We start from the raw sequence: 26,723 nt of genomic DNA on the forward strand, positions 1-26,723 counted from the left end.
GGTCAACATTTTTTATTGCCCCTACGGGTCGGCCATGTGTTTTTAACCCTAAGTCGCTCGATTTTACAAATATTTCCTATGGACCTTACCTGAGTTTTCGTCCATTAAACGCACACGAAAACAGGCATCAGGGAGCTGCCATTTTGTGATAATCCTATCATTTCCCCCATCGCCCTGGCTGACCTGATTTTGCGGCACTAAATCATCATATCCCCCGCCCCTGAGCCTGTCATCAGCAGACGCGTACCGCCCATTTCACAATGCCAAAGCACGTCTCGTGTCAACATTCGCTGCGCTTCAGCTAATGACGTGTCGCCATGGAAATGGCAGGACGCCTCTTTCCTCAATAAGTATAAACAGACCGTTTCACAACACACAGCAGTAGATTTTCGATTCCATTCCTCTCTCTGTGTTACTTTGAGTATTCTGTGACTCGTTTCTGTGCTCTGGTCAGCTACCTTCGTTGCTTGTAGCCCGTGTGAACAGATACCAGTACCACCGCTATAAATTATTTTAGTTTGTTTAACACACAATGGCTACAATAATGCCCTACATGTACGAGCCCGAGTATACCGAGGAGGAACTACTGGAAAGGGAAACACGCGAAAACGATGGGTCTTCGGACAGCAGTTGGGAGGACGATTCAACAGCTGAAGAGCCTGGACCTAGTCGCATGGACGGTGTTTCCACCTGGTGCACATGCAATCGGTGCGGGCTAATGCCAACCGAGGACGAGAACTGCTGCTGCTGTGAAAACTCGGGATGCGTGGCCTACATTTCGGACGGCGAGCCACGACCGCAATGCATTACCGAGCTGCCTGACTTCAGGCAGCCTGCCTCACACGGTCCGTGTTGAGGATAATGATGGTGCTTATGCGTGAACTTCGCGCAACTGTTCGTCCTCGTAATCCGAGTAACCCACTCCTATTTCATGGTCTTCTACTATATCCAAAATTACATATACATATTATTGTAACGCATGAAAGTCGTTCAATAGTGTGCAGTGTCTAGATAGCATTTGTCCGACCAGAATGCCATTAGTTACAAGAATTGTCATTGACAACAAACGTTTATTAAACTTATCTTGGTCATTTAAAAACAGTTTGTTTCATTCCTTTTCACAGGTGGTACAGGCTGGTGGCCTATCGTTCCTTTACATGGTGGCTTCACGGGAGGCTTGGACACTGCGTTCGAAGAGTAATACCCGCCTGTGCCGTTCGTGCCATAAGAGAAACGTTCCCGAGTGACAGCGGTCAGTACAGGGGATTTTCTCTCGCTGTGCTGCAACCTGACCTTTACAATGTTTAAAGTCTTGTATTTTTGTGTCATCAAAATAAGATACAAAATAAAAACCACATATATTTTAACAACGGTTGTTCCGATTTTTTAAATGAATCAAGTGTGTCTCCATTCAAGGATGGACGTCAGATATCTGTGCTCCGAATGGGTGAAGGTCAGGTCGCTGTGAAGCAGGGTGGTCACTATCTAAGCTAACATAATATATTCTCAATAATGCATGCACTAAATAACACTTGTTCAAAGTCTTTCAGTCGGTTATGTCTCTATAAAAGTCACACATATATCTATACTATCAATTAACATTGGATTATACAGGCCTTAGGTTAAGGGTCTTGACCACTATAATACACTGTTTGAAGTGTGTGTCTGTGCTCACAAGAATCTCCGGTATGTGGCATTTGTTATTGATGGGCAACGATATACTGCAGTAGGGGTCTAATGTTAGTTGGGGATCTGCTAGGTGGGCATCATGGCGTGGTCAGTGGTCTGGCACATGAAGAGAATACCTTGCAGGGACACAGGGTCAGAATGTCAGTACGTTTCCACTAGTGAGGGTGCGTGGGCAAGGACACGTCTGTGGAGATGAACGAGCTATGTGCTTAGTTCAGGCTGGTTCACATGCAGCAGAGTGATCTCAGAGGAAGAGTGATGTGTTACATTTATTAGCTGTTGGAAATACCTCTGGAGTTTTCCAGTCAGAGTGGGAACGAGGGTGGGGGCCATGTGCTCTGCGCAGTGAGGCCTGGTCACCAAGATGGAGTGGGAAGGGGGTAAAAAAATGGTTGCCCTGTGTCCTGCTCAGTGGTCCCATCTACGCGAATGTCAACCAAAGTTAACATCACATAAGGGCAAGGGGCGAATCCACTACTGGAGGCACTTGGTCCGAGTTTCTACTGAGAAGTAAAGGATGAGAGGGGCCGGATGTCCCCTCGCTCCCACACACTTGCTTGCATGCCCACCGGCCCATCCATCCCACCCCCTCTATCAAAGGCGGTCGGTTCGCACCCGGGGATGAGCGCTGGAATGGGGGGCTGTCACGGGCGCAAACGGCGAAGGTGCCAAACAGCATGTACACTTCAAAAGGTATCCCACGCCCAGGGGCCATCGCTCACATGGCCTCCTCAGACCCCGTGTCTCCAGGCAGGCCTCCCCTGAGGCAGGCCGCCCCCCCTGCAATCCACATAAGTGTGTCTCCATTCAGCCGTCTTCCTGTGCCTTATCTGCACGCCCCAGGCCCGGTTCGCACCCGGGGATGAGCGCTGGCATGGGGGGCTGTCACGGGCGCAAACGGCCAAGGTTGCAAACAGCATGTATACTTCAAAAGGTATCCCACACCCAGGGGCCATCGCTCACATGGACTCCTCAGACCCCGTGTCTCCAGGCAGGCCTCCCTTGAGGCAGGCCGCCCCCCTGCAATCCACATAAGTGTGTCTCCATTCAGCAGTCTTCCTGTGCCTTATCTGCACGCCGCAGGCCCATCCATCCCACCCCCTCTATCAAAGGCGGTCGGTTCGCACCCGTGGATGAGCGCTGGCATGGGGGGCTGTCACGGGCGCAAACGGCCAAGGTGCCAAACAGCATGTACACTTCAAAAGGTATCCCACGCCCAGGGGCCATCGCTCACATGGCCTCCTCAGACCCTGTGTCTCCAGGCGGGCCTCCCCTGAGGCAGGCCGCCCCCCTGCAAACCACATAATACCACGACATACACACGTCATTCATTCACAAACACACCCCTGTTTCTAATACTTTATAAACCACTTGGTATGTCTCATGAGAACATCTTTGTGCTTTGCAAGTCAACTCCTGAACCTTCTACCTGAGAAGCACTGAGATCTATGCTAATCTGCTCATCGTCGTGCTATCTGTGACCGCTTCGAACAAACTCATCAGTGTGCTACCTGTGGCCATCCACCTGTTCTCCTGCAACATACTGCTCGGCCTGCTGAATCCAACTGTTTGTTGGTCAAGGTAAGGCCATGTATCCTAGTCATATTTCGGTCATTTTTACATTTCTATCTATTTGCGATTACAGTACCCAATAGAGCTATGGTCATTGGTCTCATTGCTATTGACTTGAGTTTCAATTGTTATGCTATCAATAGATCTATTTATTTTCATCTGTGTCAATTGTCATCGAATTGCATCCTTCGGGGGTCCAGTCTATAATGTAAGCATGTTTCCTTTTCGTGCAAGACAGAACATCCAAGGGACGAATCACATGTTCAGAGTTTAGTCACATAAATTAAAACATTTCTGTAACTTATGCAAATACTAAGCCGCACATGATGAACTGGTATAGTTCCGGTGACCAAAAAAAACCTTGCATTGAGCATGGTATGGTTCATTTACTTTTTTATGACATTTTTATTCATCAAAGTTTTATAATCATCTTGATATTTACTTTTCAGAATTTTCAACAATGCCTGCCTGTTCGATTAGCAGTTGCCCTTCGAAGACCCATGCTAAATCTGAAGGCACTACAATGCATGTATTCCCGAAAACTGTTGATCGAATAAGAGAATGGGTCAGACATTGCGGATATCCACTGGATGAGCTGGAAAGTAGAGTCCAACAAGTCTTAGAGGACAAGAGGGGTGATCGATACCGCATCTGCAGCCGGCACTTTTCCTCGAACATGTACGCCACATCTTGGCTAACAAAGAAGAATAAACGGCGAACGACACGAAAATTGCTCGCAAACGCTATTCCAACTCTATTCGTCCACATTCCGCCACTGGTGAGTCAAGTGTCCGGATTTAGCTTTAGGCCTTGCGGTAGTGTGTAGGTAGCCGAATTGATTAATTGATATTTTAGGTGTTGTGTCCCTTGTAATACTCCCTTGTAATACTTTCGATATTTATATGAGTGTATAGCTTTTTGAATAATGACATTTATCAATACATTATTTTTCGATTTTATAACCCCCAAAGGAAATCTATATATGGTCACAGGTAACTGTGCTATATTGCGCATTTTCAATAGCATTACTCTAAAGTAGTCTGTCTCCTTAAATGGCAATTTTAAATATTGGCATTTCATTATCAAACAATAATTTACCTTTACAACCTCTTGACTATCCCTTGAATCTGAAGCAAGAACATTCTACTTCTGTGACGTGCTCGCAGTTATCAACCACTTCTAGCGCGTATTAGGTAATCATACTTGGCTATTCCGCTACAGACTTGTTTTATGCATGTCAATTAATAGTTTTTATGTATCGTGTGATTATTTTACAAATTGTTTGGTTCGAGCTTTCCAATTGATATACACCTTAGTTGTCGTCCCCTGGTGTTTGTTTTCAGTTATAATTAGTGTTATGCATACTAATGCAAGTACTGTCTTTCAGGGAGATGCTGAAGCGTCCACCACATTGACAACAGCCCTAGATGTTCTTCAGCAGCACGAGGTATGGCTACTGACAGCTCCATCGACCGTGATCATCAGGACTGGAACACTTGTTGTTTGATTGTTCTACACCATGTTTCATTCGTGGTTAGCCATTGATATGTACCTGTGCGGTCGACCCCAAGTGTGTGTTGTGTTTTCAATATTGTAATCCTTACTAATGCAAATACTATGTTTCAGGCAGTTGTTGAAGCGTCAACCCACGCACTTGATGCAGAGCCTAACATTCAAGTAATTCCAGGGGAAGCGGGACCATGCGGATACGAATCGGTGCAACGGCTTTGTGAAGTGCGCACCACATTTGCAACATCCATAGATGTTCTTCAGCAGCATGAGGTATGGATACTGACAGCTGCATCGAGCGTGATCTTATAACGTGATTCCATTTGCTATATTTTCTTCCCTATTAACGCAAGTACTGTGTTTCAGGGAGACGATGGAGCTTCCACTACAATCACAAGATCCCATTTAGATGATGCAGATGTAAAGAAATCGGAGAAATAAGTCGATTAAATCTGATCATATTTAAATATTCCTTGATTCTTTTAGACAATGCAACATTTGTAGTTATCTCTTTATATATACCTGTGCCGTCGACCCCAAGTGTGTGTTATGTTTACAATATTGAAAACCATACTAACGCAAGTACTGTGTTTCAGGGAGTTGCTGATGCCTCCTCTTCAATACAATAATTCGTGGCAGTCCATGCAGAGCCAGAGGTATGGATACTGACAGCTCCATCGAACTAGGTCAGCAGAGCTCGAATACTTGTCGTTTGATTGTTCCACACAATGTTTAAATCGTGTTTGGCTATTGAGATGTACCTGTGTGTTCGTCCTCACGTGTGTTTTATGCTAACAATATTTTGATACACAGTAATGAAAATACTATGTTTCAGGGAGTCGATGGAGCCTCATTCTGTGCTGTCTATGCGGATACAGAAAATATAGTCGTTGCAGCGCAAGAGGAAGGGGAGACATGCGGATAGGAATCGGAGCAACAGCGTGCAGATGTTGAAGGTCGAGTCAAAAAAGTTGCAAAGAAAAGAAACAAAAATAAGGTTAGTTACAAACAGTTCATAACTTTAGAATTATTTTTGTGCTGGGGACTATTTTATGTTTTTTTCCAGTCAATTGTACTATACTTTATCTTGTGTTTAAACTGAACATCCCTTTTCCAATCTGTCCTCTAGTTACCCGTGGGTGTCCAAACTATACATACACAGACAGTGAAGCGAATGAGAGATGTTGCTTGGCAGACCATTTACACTATGGAGGAACTATTAATTCAGACGCCGCGTGTTGAGACTAGAGATGCTCATGTCCAATGGCCAGAACATGAAATGAATGTGTCCGGAGAATCCAGTAAAGTTGTAAAGGACCATTGCTACAGTGCGACCGCACCACCACAACAACATGATACTGGATGCATTGAAGATAGCTCTGAAGTAGTCGCAGATCAATTCACACAATCTACACCCGCCAAAAAATTGCCACCAAAAAAGCTGTCGACATTGTTGTGTTCTCCCATCAATGTTGAGGTAGCAGATGTTGAAATGACAGAGAATGAACCGGCAGCAGCATTCACCGACACATCAGAACTTGATAGCAGCGATATTTCTTTCAAATGTGGTGATATGTCCTCAACGTCACAGGCCGAAACAACTTTGACGCAGGATGACAGTCTAATAAAAGAGGGCAAATACATATTATTCGACAGTTGTTTGATGGATATTATAAGTATGCTGAAATGTGGGCATTCCGTCAGAGGGAAAATATGTGGGAAGCCATTGATTCATGTGACTCATCAAAAACAAGGCAGTAACGTCACAATACATGCCGCCTGTAGATTACATCATACGTTCTCATGGTCTGCACAACCGATGCTGGGGAAACTGCCAGAAGGCAATCTACTGTGTGCAGCTGCATCACTTTTTAGTGGCTCCAGTTTTAGAAAGTTAGAGTCTTTCTTTCAGTTTGTGGGACTCCATTTCATTTAAAAAACACAGTACTACAAATACCAACATGATTATCTGTTTCAGGCCATTAGTGATGCTTGGAAAATTGAACAATTGTCTCTAGCAAGTACATTCGAAGGCAAACGATTCAGGCTAGCCGGCGATGGACAGTGTGACAGCCCTGGATTTTCTGCCAAGTACTGCACCTACCACTTCCAGGACATGGATAGTAAGAAAATTGTGAGTTTGGTGGTCGTGCAGGTAACACAATGTACATCCTCAGGGGCCATGGAGAAACTAGGATTTATAAAATCAGTGGAATATCTACAATCAGGGGGAATGCACATCGACCTCATAGCCACGGACAGACACGTTTCAATTGCCAAGACAATGAGAGAGCAGTTCCCACATATTAAACATCAATTTGACGTTGGCATCTTGCTAAATCAATCAATAAGAAAATCTCGCCTGCAGGGGAAAAAAAAGGTTTGGAAAGTATTTCAGAGTGGTCCCAGACTATCAGCTTTGGTGGAGCTCCAAAACTTGTCAAGGGTCAGTGGAAATACTACTTGAAAAATGGCGGTCACTGATGCACCACTGTACCAACGTGCACCGCTGGTCAGAAAACCTACATTTCCACCAATGTGAACATGGCCCTTTGTCCCCAGTGGAGGCACGGAAGAAGAAGTGGTTGAATCCATCTTCACCGACACACAAAGCCATTGAGAAGATTGTTTTCGATAAAACTCTATCAAGAGATTTGAGGGGACTGACAGAATTCTGTCACACAGGAGGTTTGGAGGTGTTCCACAATATGTGCCTAAAGTACAGGCCAAAGCGCTTGCATTTCGCATACAGGGCATGAGACATAGGACTCTACTTGCCGTCTTGGCCCATAACGAGAATCTCGGCCGTGAACAATCTAGGACTACGGGTAATGTAAAAATGCCTCGCTACACTAAGGCTTTTTTAAAAAGAAGTAAGCAATGGGTGATCAAACCAGTCTATGAGGAAATGGAGTTCGACTTTGTCAAAAGCCTTATTGTTACTGTATTAGAGAAGCACAGATATGGAATTTTGAATGTTTCTGTGCAGAGCACTGATCCATTGCCACCCAACATTGCCACTGTGCCATGTCCACCCAAAGGAGAGCTGGTTGTGAAGTACAAATCCTGGTTTAAATAATTGTAATACGATTGTCTTTTTGTAAATAAATGTTATTGTACAGTGTGCATACAAAGTACGCTAACCCTAACCCCTACCTTCACCATCATGGGTGGCGAACAACCTGGGTGTCATCTTTGAATTCTCTCTCTATTCACCTCATATTTCTGACCTTGTCTATATCTGTATGTATATATTTTTGTTGATGTAACTAATTTTCGCAATCTCATGTAAATGCTGCGCACTGTTAACCGAGGGGAGGCTTGCGTATTGCAAATAATAAAACAAACAAACAATAAATCTCACTTTCAACTCAACTCCTCAGGTACTTTATACTTTCCCTGACCTTCCCCAAAAAATTAAAAGTCTTAATAGTTATGGTTCTTTGGGGCTTCAAAGCTCGCAGACAACGAGGACAAAATTGGGGGCCTTAGAACGCCCCAAGCGAACCGTTGCAGATGGGAGAGAAGCCAGTTCGCATTTGCACATTGAGGCGCAGTACATAGATGGATTCGAAACTTCAAGTACTCACAGATGGCTTTACTACGGGATGTTGCAAAGAAAGAATGTATGCTCATTTCTAGTGAAGGTCAGCGGCTTTGATTTTCAGCTCGCGCCCTGAAGAGGCCCACAACTCGCACTGGCAGTATAAGGTTCTATTGTTTTTTGACCTTGAGAGACAGGGACCATGCCGAAAGAACTTAATTTGAAGGGGGGGTGAAATAACGTAAGAGACGATAAGGCAGAAAATTCTGAAACTAGACCGAGTTTCATGTTAGTTCAGTATACGAAAAATCGTTGTCAAGAGCACAGTGGGATTTACGGACTGCATTACGCAGAGACACAATGGAAATTGCAAATATAATGTAAGTAACTCTTTAGACGCTTTTATACCGGAATGAAGAATTAATGAATGGATGCATGAATGAATGAAGAGCTAGGAAAACGTTTGTGGGATCGTCCTTGTAGCGGGCACATGGGCATGCAGGTCCACCTTCCACACGCATGTAGACAAAAAGTCGTTTCTCATTGTGTACTAACCTCGATTTATTTTGTTACTTTTCGCATTGATTTTAGAGCCGAACATACTCCATTGCACTATCCTTGAAAGCAAATAGTTTCAGCTCGGCCGTAATAAATAAAATGAATAATATTATTTAAAGATCGGCTGGCGAAACTAATTATACATTTTATGTTTTCAAAACAGGTATATCCTTCCCTACTGCTACTGCCACCAGTTTCAGTCACCGGCAGATGGTTTTTTCAACCGCCAGCTGCAGCTTAATGTAAACAACTGCACCATTTTGATGATTTTATGGGACGATCGCCAAGGGCCCATATGCCCTTACGCGGTACTAGCGGCTAGAAGCAACATATCAACCTTTACGTTGGCCTAGTGCCTACTTGATGGAACAGCCTTGCGGTTCAACGTGCGACCAAAGTGCTTCTTTTAACAAAAACCAACACCCTGTGTACCATAAAGGAACAGCACGTGACTCACGATAAACTTTTACGGATTTGCGGATAGAGATAAAAGAAAATAAATGGCATTCGGAGTTCATATGGCAATTGCTGAATATTCTATAAACATTTAATGTCAAATAAATGTACTTTACCAAATGTACCGTGTTGCTGTTTGAATTTAAAGTACAGTTTCACATTCCGAATTGTGGCGCGCTGTGTTGTGAGTTGATCTGTGTTGGTTTCCGGGTTCTGTGTGAAGTCGCGTAGAAGACGACTGGGCGCGTTTGCCTACGCAGCACAGAAATGTCATGGAGAGAGGTGGGGAATATGAATGTTTTGATAATGTCAGGCTCAGGGGCGGGGGATATGATTTAGTGCTGCAAAAGCAGGTCAGCCAGGGCGATGGGGGAAATGATAGGATTATCACAAAATGGCGGCTCCCTGATGTCTGTTTTCGCGTGCGTTTAATGGAGGAAAACTCGGGTAAGGTCCAACGGAAATTTTTCTAAAATTGAGCCACTTAGGCTTAAAAAGACATGGCCGACCCGTAGGGGCAATAAAAAATGTTGACCGAACCATTGATTCGATTGAAGTATAAGAGATGATGTGTAATAGAATTTCTGAAAGGGAATGAATGTGTGTGTGTGAGTGTTCAATGCCCTGGGGGGCCGGGGATGACTAGAGCATTTTTGGCACGTCCTTAAGTAGCATGGCATGTTTTACTGGTGTTTTCGTACAAAGCCAACTTCATGTGTATTTTGTTACTGCGTGGCTAGACTGGCATTTTGGTGCAGCCAGTCTAGCCATTGCTTACTGTGGCCCAACATTTATTACTGCCCATCTTTGATAAAGCAAGCATGATAAGTGGTGTTATATTGCCCGACTGGCATTTTGGTCTAGTGGCCGAGCTGTTTCTTACTGTAGCATGACTTTTTATCAACTGAGCATCTATGAGGAAGCAAACGTAATAAGTGTTCTTAGGAGTCTTGACTGGCTTTCATTGAAACCAGTTTGGGACATGTTTTCTTCTTATGGAATGTCACTTTAAAGGCCAAACCAAAGCACCAGGAGTTTGTTCTTACATGAGAGTACTGGCATATATTGGAAGAGCCAGTTTTGACATGTTTTTTTATAGTATCCTTACTGGCATTATGCGCAAAGTGAACAGGAATATATTCTTATATGGGAAGGCTGGCATATGCTGGTGAAGCCAGCATGAAAATGTATGGGCACATCCAGCTTGAAAATGTTTTTATACTGGCATTGATTGCGGCGAAAGGCATGAAAATGTATTGAGAAAAGCTCCTTGCATTTTTCATGAGTTACCATACAAAACCGCTTGCTGACTGACTGGCCTTTTACCCAATTTTTCACAGAAAGTGTGCTGTATAATGAACCATTTAATCCTATTATTCAAAACATTTTCTCTGGGAAGGGGGAAGAACCCCCCCCCCCCCCAAACCTGTTTTCATTGGTTCGGGCACCCTTGCTGTGCTCGGTCGCAATTGAATACTTTTGGCAAATATTTACACCCTTCAATTGACCAACTCACAAGCCACCATTGGTGGCTGCTATATGTGGGACCGGGCACCGCCCTTTTCTTTCTACGCTAGTTGAAACATGTAAGCTTTGAGTAAAAAACATACTTACATCTTTAACCTGGAGTAGTGTGTGCCCCTGCAGACGTATAATCATCATGAACATTGCGTACACATTGTGGTCCGGGCCGGCCCAGAGTGTGGTGTGCCCTGTGCTTTGTTAAAGAGTTTAGGGGGGGCGCCCTCAGCCACTGTGTTGAAGATAAGTGTGTAGAACTAGTGTCAGTCCTACATCAGATATACATTGCGCTCTGCAGACAGGTGTTTGACAGTTTAATGTGTGTTGGCCAGCAGTAGAAACAAAACTGGTAAGTATCCACAAAGAGTAGCAAGGTGCTTTGAGATCATAGAGAGTTTATAATCCCAGAAGTGAAAAAGAAAACAGAATTTCAGAAGAGCGTGTTGTTAACGAGCAGAAAAAAGCATTTGATTTGAGCTCATATAATGTGTAGTATTAGTAATGAGATCACTGGACAATCCTATTTCACCCCAACCATGTGTATAAACTTGTTCTTTTTCTTTCTGGTAGATATAATTTCCTGCTGCCACAAATTGCGTGGTAAAAAGAGGATAGTGGTCACAAACACAGAGCTATCCCGATCTGCCCATCATAGTTCTGCCCATCACCAATCACCATCCTTTGTGCTCTAAGAAATGAGCGAATCACACATCTGCTTTAAAAAGAGAACTGCATCAGCTTATGACCGTTTGAGTTTGTATGTGCTTTGTATGTGCTTTGATTGTAATTCTAGGGCAGCAGTAAAGGCAAAAAGTTGATGGCACAGGTTCTATAAAACGCTCAATATGTAAAAATGTTGAAAGGTAGAATCAAGCAACAATGTTGCTCTTGTAGTTGGACTAGACGAAAAAGGGGACCCTCTCGAAGGAAAAACAAACGCAGACCTGAGTCAATAAAAATAAATAAATGAAATGCTGATTAGGGGCACAGCATGGAAAGAGGAGGGGGAGTAAGGATTTTCTGTTTCAGGTGAAGAAATGTACACCACCATTACATCATTCCATTAGGTTACTTTGGTCAGGGCACCTCTTTCCCCTATTAACCTCCGGTCACTATGAACTAGACTGCGCATGTGTTCTTAAACTGCTGACCGTGAACTTTTGGCCTGCCTGGCTACAATTGAGCAAGGTAGCTGAACTGAAGCCAATAAATCACTCCAGCTCAAACCTGCTGCAACAATAAACGTATCATCTACATGAGAAGTCGTCAGGGTGTGGAAGCACTAAGACTCCCACCCCCCTCCCCCCGGCCCCCCAGGAGGAAGATGACACTGAAAGTCAGAGCGAGCTGGCATGTTTACCCAGAAGTATAATGCCACATGGTACCTCTCAGCATGAACACTAATGACGGGCTACTTTTTGAGACAATGGGTGGTATTGTTTTAGGCGGGAGGTAGGAATAGCATGCCGGAAGTGTTTCTTGAACCTTCAGGGGTCAGATGCCCAGGAAAATATATAAGTATTGGATCGGGAGGGCAGGGGTGTTTAGTTGATTGGGAATGGTTTAAGGGCTGGATGCTGTTTGTTTGTCTTGCAAGCAAACTAATACATCCTTTTGCTTAACCATCTCCCAAAATGTAAGATAGTTATTTTTGGCAATCACAACATATGCCAGGGAAAAGGGCTTTGCTCATCTAGACGGGGGAGGGGGGCCTTTTGATATATGGAGAGATTATATTGCCAGATGTAGCTGGTTTTACATAGAGGATTGGTCGTCTAAGAGGAATTGAACTGCCTAGAGGATAATTTAGTTATTGTTAAGTTGTACATGACAGCTGAAAAACAAGTTACTTCTTAGTGCGCCAGAAGCGGAGGGGGCAGGAGACAAGACAGGGAATGGAAATAATAAACAGATAATTCACAGTTCTTTCTACATTCAGATCACAGTAAGTGCATTGGGATGGGGGCGGTGGTTGTACAAGAGCAGTACAAGTGCTGTAGGCAAGTGCAAAGAAATACAAGCTTAAGAACTTGTCATGGGTAGTATAGCTCAGTGGCAACGCGCTCCATCTTGGAAGCAAGATTCGCATAGCAACACAGGTTTGAATCCCGGGTCCGTGCTTGTTGGGTTTTGCGCGGGCCCCGTAAACCGCTGGGAACAAAGGTCACACGGGAGCCGGGATACATGCGACCTCTTTATTCGTCGCTCTTACAGGAACTGTCCCAACGTTTCCTCGCCCCCTCCCTAGCCCAACGTCACTTCCCCTTGTCCGGGGAACTAAGACCGCAACGGCGGTCTGCCCACACAACGATGTGGGCGGGCTGCAGAGCCCTCACTAACAACCTGACATCTCCCCCTTTTTTAGCAACCAAGTTGCTCTCTCCTCCTTACTCCATTTCTTCTATGAGTCTGTGAGGCTTGAAGCGACTTCTCTGGGTTTGACCACTGTGGTAAGGCGTCTGCTCGGTCAGGCCCTGGGGTGACGAGGGTGCCTGTTGGGGGCCATCAGCCACGGCTCCAGATCCGTCCGATGAGGAGGCTACGGGCTCGCTGGGGCCGACATGTCTGCTGTAGCTGTGGTGGACACCAGGCACACCTATGCAGTCTTCTGCCGTGCTGTGCAGTAGCCCTCAGCACGTGTTAGTGGTGTGCAGCCTCTTCACGGGCTGTTGCGTGTCCTTTTGAGCTGTCCCCTGGGTCTCTGGCACTTCTTGGGGCCTCCCGCCGATTGCGGGTTGATGTGAGAGGGGGGGGGTGGGACCAACGCCCGCACCTGCCAGCGGGCCCGCGTTAGCCTCACAGAGCGCGAACGCCCCCGCTCCCACGTGGTGTTTGTGAGGGGCCGCTTCCCTCCTTGGCACTCCGTGCCTGCGGCAGATCCGGCGGGTCCCTGTTCCCGTGAGGTGCGCCGACGCGCCACGCCGCTCGACCTCGGACCTCCGTGGCACCCCCGGGCCTTCGGAGCGGAGGTGCGCCGACGTGCTGCACCCGCTCGCCTGCGGGCCTCCTGTGGATGCGAGTGGGTACGATGTACCCCTCATCGCCAAATGTTGGGTTTTGCGCGGGCCCCGTAAACCGCTGGGAACAAAGGTCACACGGGAGCCGGGATACATGCGACCTCTTTATTCGTCGCTCTTACAAGAACTGCCCCAACGTTTCCCCGCCCCCTCCCTAGCCCAACGTCACTTCCCCTTGTCCGGGGAACTAAGACCGCAACGGCGGTCTGCCCACACAACGATGTGGGCGGGCTGCCGAGCCCTCACTAACAACCTGACAGTGCTTAGAAACCTCTTTGGTATTAAGTGTGTTATAAATAACCAATTATAATATAATAATAATTAAGGTGTTTGCAACAACCACAACAATGTATGCAGCATGCACTTATGACTTATGAGACAAGGAACCAGTCAAAACAGAATAGAATCCAGTCCAGGTGTCAAGCAATATGGACACCTTGCAGGCAGTGGTGTAGACAGGGGCATGAGCCCCAGTGGAAAGTGTTAATCTGGAGGAAAGGTTTTCAAATGGTACGGCATGCCAGCCAGTTCCCCTTAACTACTGACATTGTGCTCAACTCAGTGGTTGTGCTCAACTCAGTGGTTCTGGTTTCAATACCTAACTGCATACTTGCCAACCCTACAGATTTAGGCAGTAGGCTACTGCTTTTTAAGCAGTCCGACCGCCTACAGATTTCAGTGACAGATCCTACTGCTTTTTACAGTGGCAGGTAATGTATGTGACTCTAAGACAGGCTGCAGGACAAAGCATGCAACACATTCATTAGTCTGTCTGTACAGCGGGCTGATAGGTGATTACTTGATTGGGCTCAGACCAATCCACTGACCTGACAGCTACGTGACTCTATCCTGCACTCTGGCCGGGAGAGGCCTTAGGTGAACCACCAGTGAAGGCAAGTGGCAGAGCGCAACACAATCACACAGCATCTGCCTATCAGACTGAGGGGGTATCAGTCTCCATGTCATTCAGTGTTCAACTTGCACTAAATATGTACTGCCCGGGCTGCTGCTACAGAGCAGTGGCAAACGTTGCCTACCAGCTCTGTGTGATTACCTTCTGTGAAGTTAGGTAATTGAATTTGGTGTTAAGTTACCATTCAGAATGATACATTTTTAACATTTCAACATCTTTTCATGTTGTGCTGTTTGATGGGTTGTGTATTTTAGAATGCTTCAATGGTGCCAACAATGTATGTTCTGTATTTTCCTGTGATGGGAATTATTATTTTTGAAACTTGAAAAATCCTACATCTTTTTGGTTACAGAATGTTGGCAAGTATGTAACTGTACACACAAAACATTCAAATTTGCAGTGCCTTGTGTTTTACACCCTGCAAAGTTGCAGTAGTTGAGTGGATCATATAATAATGCTGTGTGGGGGTGCAGTGTCTGTCCTCCTCAGTGCAGCACCGCAGATATGGTTGAGATAAGGATGGAATAGACCATCTAAGATTGGTTCTGATCTATTTTATTCACACGAGTGAGGAGTGCCGGCGAGTGCAGTCCGCAGCTTGGAATGCTGCTGACTGCGACTGTTGCGCTCTGGGTTTATTGGATCCGTATGGATGGGTGTGCAAAGTCTGTCGAATTTTCTTTCTAGGACTGGCAGTTTGCTTTTCACCCCATGGTATTAACTTATTACCGGACCAGCTCATGAGTTACCCTACAAAACCGATTGCAAACTGTCTGGCCTTTTACCCAATTTTTCACAGAAAGTGTGCTGTATAAAGAACCATTTTAACCTATTAGTCGAAACATTTTCTCCTGATAGGGGGAAGAACCCCAAACCCGTTTTCGTTGCTGTCTCCCGCCATGTTCCACAGCACCCGGATTGAAAGGAAGGATCCCGGATTATACGGGCATAGCGCCTAAACAGTTAAGACATGATGGCAAGATTAACACCCACTGGGAACAGGAACTGTTTCCCCCTGCCCCCCTGCTCATTGCTCCCTCCTTTGTTGTCCCTGTGTTTGTTCCTCCCGCCTCCCTCCTTGCTTGCCCGCCTACCCCCTTCCTGATTGCCTGGTCCAACTTCCCAGGCTGGTGTTGTTGCTCCGTCGTGCACCGCGCTCGCCATTGACATTGTGGCTTGAGCGGGTGCTGCTGCGGCTGATTGTCCTTTGATAAGACCCTCCTGGGCCTTATATTGTGTGGGTACAACTGTTCTCTGGTGCCCCCTGTTCCCCTGCTCATTGCTCCGTTCTTTGTTGTCCCTGTGTTTGTTCCTCCCACCTCCCTGCTCGCCTGTCCGCCCACCCCCTCCCTGATTGGCTGGTCCAACTTCCCAGGCTGGTGTTGTTGCTCCGTCGTGCACCGTGCTCGCCATTAACATCGTGGCTTGAGCGGGTGCTGCTGCGGCTGATTGTCCTTCGGTAAGACCCTCCTGGGCCTGATATTGTGTGGGTACAACTGTTCTCTGGTGCCCCCTGCCCCCCTGCTCATTGCTCCCTCCTTTGTTGTCCCCGTGTTTGTTCCCCCCACCTCCCTCCTCGCCTGTCTGCCCACCCCCTCCCTGATTGGCTGGTCCAACTTCCCAGGCTGGTGTTGTTGCTCCGTCGTGCACCGTGCTCTCCATCAACATCGTGGCTTGAGCTGGTACTGCTGCGGCTGATTGTCCTTTGATAAGACCCTCCTGGGCCTGATATTGTGTGGGTACAACTGTTCTCTGGTGCCCCCTATCCCCCTGCTCATTGCTCCCTCCTTTGTTGTCCCCGTGTTTGTTCCTCAAACCTCCCTCCTCGCTTGTCTGCCCACCCCCTCCCTGATTGGCTGGTCCAACTTCCCAGGCTGGTGTTGTTGCTCCGTCGCGCACCGCGCTCGCCATTAACATTGTGGCTTGAGCGGGTGCTGCTGCGGCTGATTGTCCTTCGGTAAGACCCTCCTGGGCCTGATATTGTGTGGGTACAACTGTTCTCTGGTGCCCCCTGCCTCACTGCTCATTGCTCCCTCCTTTGTCGTCCCTGTGTTTGTTCCTCCCGCCTCCCTCCTTGCCTGCCCGCCCACCCCACTCCCTAATTGGCTCTCCCTTCCTACTTATTGTCCTACCCTGGGCAGCCCTCTGCCCGGCAGCCCCCACTGCCAAGGGCCCCTAGGCAAAGGGTGGCTCCCATCTAGGTGGCTCCTGGTTGTGTCTGGAGGTGTCCGCAGGGGACGCCAGCTGCCAGCCACCATCCCTCTGACTTCCCTGTGTACCCCTTCCGCCTACAGTTGTTTGTTCCCACTGTATTTATGATTTGCACTGTAGCAATACCTAAAATTGCATTGTGAAACCGAGGCCATTCTCCCTCTATTCAGGATTCTCATACTTAGGTGTTTTTTTCCACTGTCTAAAAACGTGCATTTTTGATAGTTCTTAATCCTGAGTGCTGTTGTCTTGTCATCCTGTCCTTTTGATTAACCTTCCTGCCTCTCACTGTCTTGTCTGCCTGTACCCTGTCCGGTGTCCTTCCCTAGTGTTCCCCTCTCCCCTTCCTCCTCTCTCCTCTCCCCTCCTACTCTATGGTGCTCTCTGTCTCTTCTATCTCTTCTAGATGCTTCACTATTGACTATCCTCCCCTCCTCACTAAATCTGGTAGGAAGAAGTTTAAAAAGGATATCCTGGTCTCCAACCCAGGCCTCCCTATCGCTGATACCTATACCAGTGTCTCCTCCAAGGAAACTCTCACCGACATCCTCTTTGCCGTTCCCTTACCAGACCTATGGACCCTTCATATGGTCTCTGTGCTCTCTCCTTTCTCTTCTTCTCCCATTAATGGTGGCACCCGGTGGAATGTCCTCCTGGCCTCCTTCCATTCTTCTAAGGTCATCATTAAGGTCATCATGCCTGCACTGCCTCCCTGGTAACCCCTGCACCTGGGGACTGTTTTCTGTATCCCTACAGTCCCCCCACCAGCGCTTATGTCTGCACTCACCCTGCACTTGCCACCAGCTGGCCGTTCTTTTATTTATATTGTTATTTTATTATCCCATGTACTGCACTTCCCCCCCATCATGTTCCTCCCCCCCCTTGCACTTGCGTGATCTGACACCTGGCCTGGTAAGATCATTGTCTGTCTTCCCTCTGTTCCCCCTCCCTTGCCTCGTCGCCCCTTGAAACACTTGTGTATAGGCGCGTTATAAATGCCATATCATATCATATCCTCATATCATGCTGAATTTTTGAGACTGTGAATTCTCTAAAGATACTGTGTTGAAACACACGTAGACATAGTTCCTTTTTGAAGCATGTTTTTGGCATCTCTATAATTGTGGGTTGTGATGTTTTTATACAACAAGAAACGTGGGCTGTCAAGGATCTATACATTGATGGTTATAATATGATTGCTATACATGCTGAACGAGGTATTGCTGGTCACCCATGGAGCAGACCCCTTATTGCGGCTACGTCATTTATGAAAGTATCCCCCTTTTTTGATGAAATGATCTCTCATTATGTGTTAGCGGCAATGATTACTATTAATTCGACGGGCTTCCGCCTGCTGATAATCAATATTTACTCACCTCCTGACTCAGCGAAGGTTAAAGAAATACTAAGTATTATCAAAGAAAACATATTAGGAGCCTGGTATGAAAGGTATCCTTGTGGAACAATGCTAATAGCTGGTGATCTAAATTCCCGGGGTCTTGTGGATTGCAATCTACATGACATGGGAGAGCTTCATTGTGGATCTGTGGAGGATGGTCTTGGACAGGTACTTGGCAAAGATGCTGTATGGTTCCTATTCATGAGGAGGTATGATCTGATCTGCCTGAACTGTGGGAAGTGGGACAGGGGGAATTTGTCATATGCATGGACGAACGGCAATAGTCACTCGTGTCTGGATTTTCTACTCACTGATAAGTGTATGAGGGATCAGTGCACTGATTCTATAGTTGTTTATCAGCGATCATGCGACACGGAGGTGGACATATGCACTCCCTAGATCATACAAAGCCAGAAGGTACAAAGAGCAAGGCAATGTCAATTGCCAGGGGAATCATATAGTGTGGGGCCAGAGGAATCTGGAGAAGATCTGTACTTTCATTGGAGTGAATGGGGTTTAAATGGTTAACTGGCTTATTGTTAATCATTGGAATATACAACATCTAATGGTCTTGATGAATTCTGTGTTGGGAACACAAACTAGTGTACACAAAGACAGGTAAACCATATAAATTGTTTTGCCCCTTGTTCAGCAAGCAAAGAACGGCCTACAAAAACAACTTAGGAACAATAACAAACGTTTCTGTTATGACGGGCCGGGAAAGACCAAACGTAAGACACTGGCTACCACCAGATATAAGAACTGGCTGAAACTTCACAAATTCTCTTTGGCCTCTGCAAATTGGCTAACCTTTTGGGAACTGATAAAAAATAATGATGAGAAAAGATTTTGGGCAATGTCGAGGCGTTTTCTCACTACTGATGTGGGTATGGGACTTAACCCCATTAGTGAGAGCATTTGGCATGAAACCTTGGGGAATATGTTTTATAGGGTTGATCAGGACTATGAGAGCAATGTCCATTATTCATATTCTCAAGAATTTGCAAGAGGATATCTTATTAATTATTAATTCGATGAATAACTCTCCTTCTCCGGGACCAGATACATTATCAAATGCAGCGCTAAAGAAAATTCCAGAATTTTTGGCATACATCCTTGCAAAACTCTTTGAGAAAGTATTGCATGAAGGGGTTATCCCTCATAGCTAGAGGCTGGCAATTTTGATCCCTGTGTACAAACGAGGGTGGACGCTTGGGGATCCAACTAACTATCGCCTTCTGGCAATGCTAGATACTTGCCCAAAAGCAGGCGAATATCCTCCTGAAAAAATTGGAAAAGTGGGCATCTGTTGCAGGGCTTTTGCCGCCATTCCAAACAGGTTTTCGCAAGGGGTGTAATGCCATGCATAATATGTTGTTATGGCAGCATGCAAACATACACCTAAAGATAGGCTATGTCTCTGTTTTATGGATTTTAGTCACGCTTTTGATACAGTGTCTCGCCCCTTGCTATTGCGAAAATTGAGATATTGGGGTATCGATAGCTCGCTTTTTGCATTTTATCATATTATTATACACAGACAATATTGTTGTTGTACGTCGCAACCAGGAAGGGCATACTACATCAGATATACTAGTTAATATCGGAGTAAGGCAGGGGAGTGCCCTGGCGCCAGTATTATACAATCTCTATGTGAACAATATGGGTCCAACTACACAGTTTGTTTGTAACTTCCCCCACAGATTGGAACACAGGCGGTTTCCTGGCTTGGTTATGCTTATGATACTGTCCTGCTGGATCGCACACCAATTGGGTTACAGCGATCAATTGACACATTGGCTATATATGTGCACCAAAACAAGTTAAATATTAATGCATGTAAAACCAAAATTCTGATATTTCGTGTGCGACCCAGTAGGTCGGTTTTTGTCTGGTCTATGAATGGGACTAGACTGGAAGTTGTCGATCATTATATTTATTTGGGGTTTCACATTTGCTGCTACCCAATGCTGGAATTCTTTGGCCATTTCATGCGTTCTAAGATCTTGAAGAAAGGGTTCCTTTTTAAAAAATTCATTTGCCTTAAGGGTGGGAATAAAACAGAGGGTCAATTTGGAAAAGTACTGTTCCGGGTAATGAGTTGACGGCAATTCCAGGACAGCTGATGGGATCAATTGACAGACTGGAAGGGAAAATCCACAGATCCATTTTGGGGGTCCCACAGTCTGTGCCTTTAGTGGCTCTTCAGTGTGAAATGGTGCTTCAATCACTTAAGTCCTGGTGGTTCACCCAACGTTGCAGTATGTACATCACCATGTTACAAGCCATTGACATTCCTAATAGCCTGCTCTACTATCTAGCTGCTGCAAACACACAGATATGTAAAAAAAAAATGTTTTGCTCCAACTCTGTGAGAATGCAATGGCCCAGTTAGCTGACTTAAATATCTCCTTGGATACATTATTAACCCTTCCTAACTGGACTTCTTCCTGAAAAGGAAGACCCGGGTGTTTGCTCACTGCAGTGATGTCTTAGGAATTAAATGCGACCTCAATTTGAAGATTTATCATCTATATTCGGTTGAATATATTACCCACATTGGAACATACGGGCAGATGGAAGAAATTGGCCAAGGAAAAAAGAAATGTTTGCCTTTGCAATTTGGTAGTGGAGTCTGCCCGTCATATTTTGACCCAATGCCCAGCTATGTCTATTTTCGAAATAAAGGGCTACACAAACTTTGTTACTAATGAACGGAATAGAGAAGGGGATCAGTTCTGGAGTGCGTTAGTGGGAGCAGAATCTGTCGTTATTACGGCAGCTGCTTTCTATATTTGGAAAATTAAAGATGTTTAAATCGTCTAGTACTCATTAGAATTTTAGAGATCTTGTATTTTTATAATATGAGTAATGAAAAGTTTTATGAATTTGCTATCTTTTTCATCTTTATGAATGAATGAATGAGCTAAAACATTCTGGTTTTTAGTATTATAAAGTGATCATATGGAATGTTATGTCTTTTTATGTATATCTAATATGTAAGGTACAATTTATTGTGCGTAAGGTTTGTCTTTTTAACCAATAAACACAATTAAAAAACTAAATTGAATAAGCACACTTTGTATTCCTAGCTCAAAATGCATTTTCCTTATGGTTTAAATGCTGATCAGAATAGGAGGTCAAGACCATCAGGCAATACAGTCAGCCATTTACAGGCAAGCAATAAAAAGGCAGCATTATTACTTCTCAGTGCTCTTAGATTTTTACTTATTAATTGAGTTGTTATAAGGCCCATAAAAGCAAGCATTACCATCTTCTGCACACTATAAGATATCAATCATTTTCTTAGAAAAGTTGTCGGATAAGAGAAACTGAATCTCAGCCACACAGCTTTTTTCAGTAGCTTATACTTGCACATTTGGAATGACGTCATGCAAGAGCCAATGGCAGATCTTTCCCATGCTAGAGGGTGCAGAAATGGCCACATTGTTGCACCACATGTATGCATCCACTTCTTCGGTCACAGATTTTTCATACTCATAGCACTTGTTCTGGCCAACTGCCTGGCCCCCAGTCACGCATGTGAGCCAACACCTAATCCCACTGGTTTCTTTGTCAGGGACACTGAAGCAAATAAAAACAGTGCACAAAAGCACAAACAAAATGGAACTGTACCTACGTGTGACAGTGCCAAAAATGTCGCTAAGACTATCCGGGTGTAAGAAAAACAGAAATAAAATACATGAGCAGGTATGCTTTTCGTCATCACCAATATGCAAGTGAAGTCTTACCCTCCAGCCACCTCTTAGAATGAGCAGTCTTTGGCGTCTCCTCCATGAGATTAGGACTGCTACAGATCGATTGTTTACCTCTGAAGAACCACAAGAGAAATACAAGTTTAATTTCAATTCTGCTAAGAAAAAACGGCACCAAAATTCCCATATTCTGGCAGACTCTTTACTTGCCCACATTTCAGACCTCGGCACAGATACTCAGTGAGCAAAGCTTTGAAAAAAAAGCCATATATTCTAATAGTGTTGAGAAAGAGTGTGTGTGAGAGTGTGTGAGGGTGTGTGTGTGTGTGTGTGTAGACTGTCCAAGAAGACTTGTTTTGGCATATGTGCCTCTGTATTCTAGTGTGGGATGAGAACACTGGTTAGTACATGCTGTTCCTCCACTCTCCATGATACTTTTCTTATGCTTCTTATATTATCTATTATCCCCTCATCTCTACATGATTGCTGCTTTCCTAAAATATTCCTATACAATACGGGAGGCCAATGTTAGTTATTTAACGATGAAAGGGTGCACAGCTAGCTTTCAGTGTGCACAATTAGATCAAAGTTCTATGACTCTCCCAGTTTCAAAGGGTGAAGTAAGTGCTCATGCTTCTGCTGTCTTTTGAAGGTCCTGGACCTGTCTGGTGGATCTGGAAGGATTGAACATGCGGCACCTCTGGAGGCCTGGTGTGAAGACCCTTTTGAGGATCATTGAGGTTGTAGAGGCCAATTATCCTGAGACGTTGGGGAAGCTGCTGATAGTGCGAGCACCCAGAGTCTTCCCTGTACTCTGGACATTGGTGAGTATTGGAAGTCGACAAAGGGAACGAAGGCCATAGATACAAGAAGGAAATGTATGACAAACATGTGCTAACTGGTGATTAGATGTCACAAAAAGGAATCTGTTGACTACAGGTAAAACAAGCCAGTCTTAAGGGTTTCCTAAAAGTGATTTTGCGCTCTCTAACACAGGAGAGCAATCATAGTTTACAGTTTTCTCAGCTAAAATGCCTTCTTCCAAGAACTGAATCAGTAATTTGCTGCCAATCCAAACTGAACAAAGCTGGTTAGAGATCAGCTGATGCCAAATTCGGCCCCTAACTGTTTTCCAGGGCAAGCAAAGAGGCACATTGATCCGCCATTCTGATTTGGGAAATGGTCTATCAAACATGTATATCCATCTATCAATGTATCAATCAATCCAGTGTATCAATATGCACCCCAATGCCTTCAACAATGTTTGACTCTGTTGGAGGATCCACGTATAATCATCTGAATGAACTGATGTGCGTCTCCTCATTCTTTAATGCACCTTGATTGTCATTTGTAGTTTTCCTAAAGCCCTCGTATAAGCACTGAAGGTATATTCTTATGATCCGTGGCTGGACTTCATTCCCAGTGGCAAGTGGATGCCTCGCGCTTCCCAGAGGTGGGAGAATCACTGTCATTGTGGAGCCAGCCTTGGGGATCTGAGGTGCCCCTCAACGTTCCCTAAAATTTAAGCAGAAGCAGCTGATAATTTGAGTGATCAGTGTGTTATGTTTGAAGGCAGCCATTTAATCTGCACTCAATATTAAAACGAAATGTATTTTCCACTTTTTTATTAGATCTGGTTAGCTCTCCTTGAACGGCTCCAAGTACGTATTGTGCATTGTGCAAGTTCTGCTTACAGCCCTGGACTTGGCTAATGATCAGAACAAAAGACAATTATTTTGGGCATATAATTGATGGGATTCTTTGCAGAGTCAGAGATGCTTGAGAGATTCACCTCTCACCTCTGGGTAGGCAGAGTCGCTAGCAGAAAAAAAACTGAGCTTGAATTCTTTACTGCACCCTTCTCATTAAGCTTCGGTCCTTTCTCACATTCCAGATAGAGCATGCTCCTTCTTTATCCCGAAGTAAGATAAGTTTCACTACTTATCTTGAAGGAAGGACTGGTAAAAAGATGAATACTAAGAACTGTCTTCTAGCAATATCATTTATTGCTGCTTCAAATTTCAAATCCCAAAGTTCACAAATTGATAATTGCTGCAAGTAGGTGGATGCATACAGATCATGGAAGATATGTTGCTCTGAGAGTCAGTACTTTTGTCGATACATTCTTCAGGTGTCTGTGTTGGCAGTCTCGTGTTGTGCAGACCTTCCTGAAGTAAACAGTTAGTGATTGTCCTCTTGGTCATCGCTTCCAGGTAGCTGTTTTACTGGGTGACTTTTGGCCTGGCTTCCTCCTAGACCTACTTCCTGCTTCTAGGGAGGGAAGCCATGCTGAGTTTTAATAGATATTGAAACTTGTCGTTATTGGTGTTGAGACTCCAGTCCAGATGCATCTTATGCTCCACTAAGATTGGCAACCCTTACCTCTCTATCTCCATTCAACACATAATGAATCGGTTGCCATGATCAGCACTCCATCTCTAAGGTTGCATAGCTGTCTGGCTATCGTATAATAAAGAAATTCCGATTCGCTGTGGGTCTCACCCAAATGTGATAAACCTGTGCAGAATCTCTGGTAGACTTCCTTTATCTTCATATTTGCCCTTCCTTTTCCTTTAAAACCAGTGGTGAGTGGATTCCCCATGAGCCTACATCCTTTCGCTTCTGTTGTTAGTATGTGTCTGTGTCTCTGGCCCACCAGAGGTAGATTACACCCATGCACATGAACTAGATATGGTCAGATCCCTGGGGACAACAGAACACCACAGTGCCACTGAGAAAAATGAAGATGCCACAACACAGGTGTCTGAAAGCTTTGGCACTGAGTGCAAGCCCCACAAGGCCCTGACCTTCCAGTCTTTTCCCACTACTTGCGGAAGGTAGGACAAGATTGGACAAAGCGGCAGCCATTGGCATGGCAGCTGGCTTTTCTGTGACCAATGATGAATGCATGCTAGATGTACTCCTGTATAGCTTCAAACCACTCTGTCCATTGTTTTCGCTACTGTGAATACTAGGAGCCCCTTACTGCTCCACCATGGCAACCAGGATAGGGACCCAGACGCTACAACAGGGCTCTTATTATACTCCAGATAAGGGATTGAAAGCCTATTGGCAGAGCAGCATGGAGGAAGCACATATTGTGATTGCCTGCACTATGCATTAGAACAGGTATGTACATGCAAACATTATGTGTGGGCTATGATTCAAAGCAACATGCTGGACGATATTGGATTTCATTGATCGCCTTCAGCTTCTCTCATAAAAACTCATCACTGAAAAAAATCAACACATGGTTAATAATCAGGGGAATAGGCTTGACTTGAAATGGCTTCTGACATGTTTATAAAGTTTGGATTTAATTGGTATCCCTCTTTGATGTTTCCAGGTTAGCCCATTTATCAATGAGAACACCAGGAAAAAGTTCCTCATCTACAGCAGCAATAATGGTCCAGGCCCGGGTGGACTACTTGACTACTTGGAAAAAGAAGTAATTCCAGACTTTCTCGGTGGTGAATGTGTGGTAAGCAGGGTCAAGTCCTAAAACTAAAAGTTGGGGGACTCATCAACAAATGCAATGAGATGTCACGTCGTCAGAAATTAGCATATCAAGGTGAAATATGTACATTTCATTAAATTGACTTTGTATAACCACCCAAATTGCACAGGCCGAATGGCATTTGCCTTTCATGAAATCAACACACACAAAACCAAGAGAGGATGTTTTCTTCTAATAGTGTTTTTGAAAACCTTAAAAGGTGTGCATGTTTTAAACTCCAAGAGCTAATACATATGTTTTTCCTGGCACATGTGGTACCGAAATTGGACATTTCACCTTTAGATTATTTTTCATCAGGTTATATAGTGCAGTGGTGAAGTGTCCGGCCTACACACCTGACGACTGCGGTTCAATCCCTGAGATTGGCTTTAATTCATAAATTCTTTCAATGTTTTTCATTTTAGCTGGGGGGGACTGAGTCCACCCTCTGAAAAAAGTGGGTGGACTCTGTCTGCCTGCATCGACCCTCGGCTTTAGCCCTGGTGCTAAGGTTACAGGGAAGGAAGATGACTTCTGCGGTTTCATTCTTAACTAAAAACACATTGCAGCCTTATGAAAATCTTTAAGAAACTTGCTTTGGCAATAGGCATGGATATTATGAAAATACACTAACCTTCTGTTTCTCATTATATGACCTTAAAGATGGTTAGCATTACAACTCCCATGAGCCTTTGCTTCACAGAAAGCTCTGAACCCACTCTGGGTCTTTGAGACAGTTCAATGGTTTTTATATTCTTTGGGGGACTGAGGGCCACCCCTCTATCTTTCATCTTGCCACAAACCTCCTCCATAACCAAGGCCTCCTTAGCCCCAGTTAGGGCTACAGAATGTTGACTGCTACTGTCTAAAGTCTGTCTTTTCCACACAATGGTTCCCTAAATGCAGGCTATCTATACTCCCTCAGGGACTTCCTAACTCTCCCTGCTCTAATGAAGTGTTAGTGTTCTAATAGGAATGTGGACACTGCATTGAACTTACTCTGTTGGAGTCGGGCTAGTTCAATCATGCCCTTGCTCACTTCTCCTCATCTACTCTTACTACAGCACCTGTCCGGTTTACTCCTCACACCAATTCTCTGTCCTTCTGATGTTTCACTCCTCC

At 44.9% G+C, this 26,723-nt stretch overlaps 1 protein-coding gene across 7 annotated transcripts in view; it reads left to right on the forward strand.

Moving 5' to 3' along the window:
* Nucleotides 1-26,723, forward strand: part of SEC14L5 (SEC14 like lipid binding 5) — a 765,028-nt gene that overhangs the window by 625,792 nt on the left and 112,513 nt on the right. For all 7 annotated transcript variants that reach the window (XM_069646047.1, XM_069646048.1, XM_069646049.1 and 4 more), the window contains 2 exons: nucleotides 22,758-22,929; nucleotides 25,452-25,586. In XM_069646047.1, the coding sequence (XP_069502148.1) occupies nucleotides 22,758-22,929; nucleotides 25,452-25,586 (307 nt within the window). The remainder of the gene's footprint in view (nucleotides 1-22,757; nucleotides 22,930-25,451; nucleotides 25,587-26,723) is intronic.

This window comes from Ambystoma mexicanum, chromosome 2p (genome assembly GCF_040938575.1).
Source record: "Ambystoma mexicanum isolate Mex_15411 chromosome 2p, UKY_AmexF1_1, whole genome shotgun sequence".
Taxonomy (NCBI): domain Eukaryota; kingdom Metazoa; phylum Chordata; class Amphibia; order Caudata; family Ambystomatidae; genus Ambystoma; species Ambystoma mexicanum.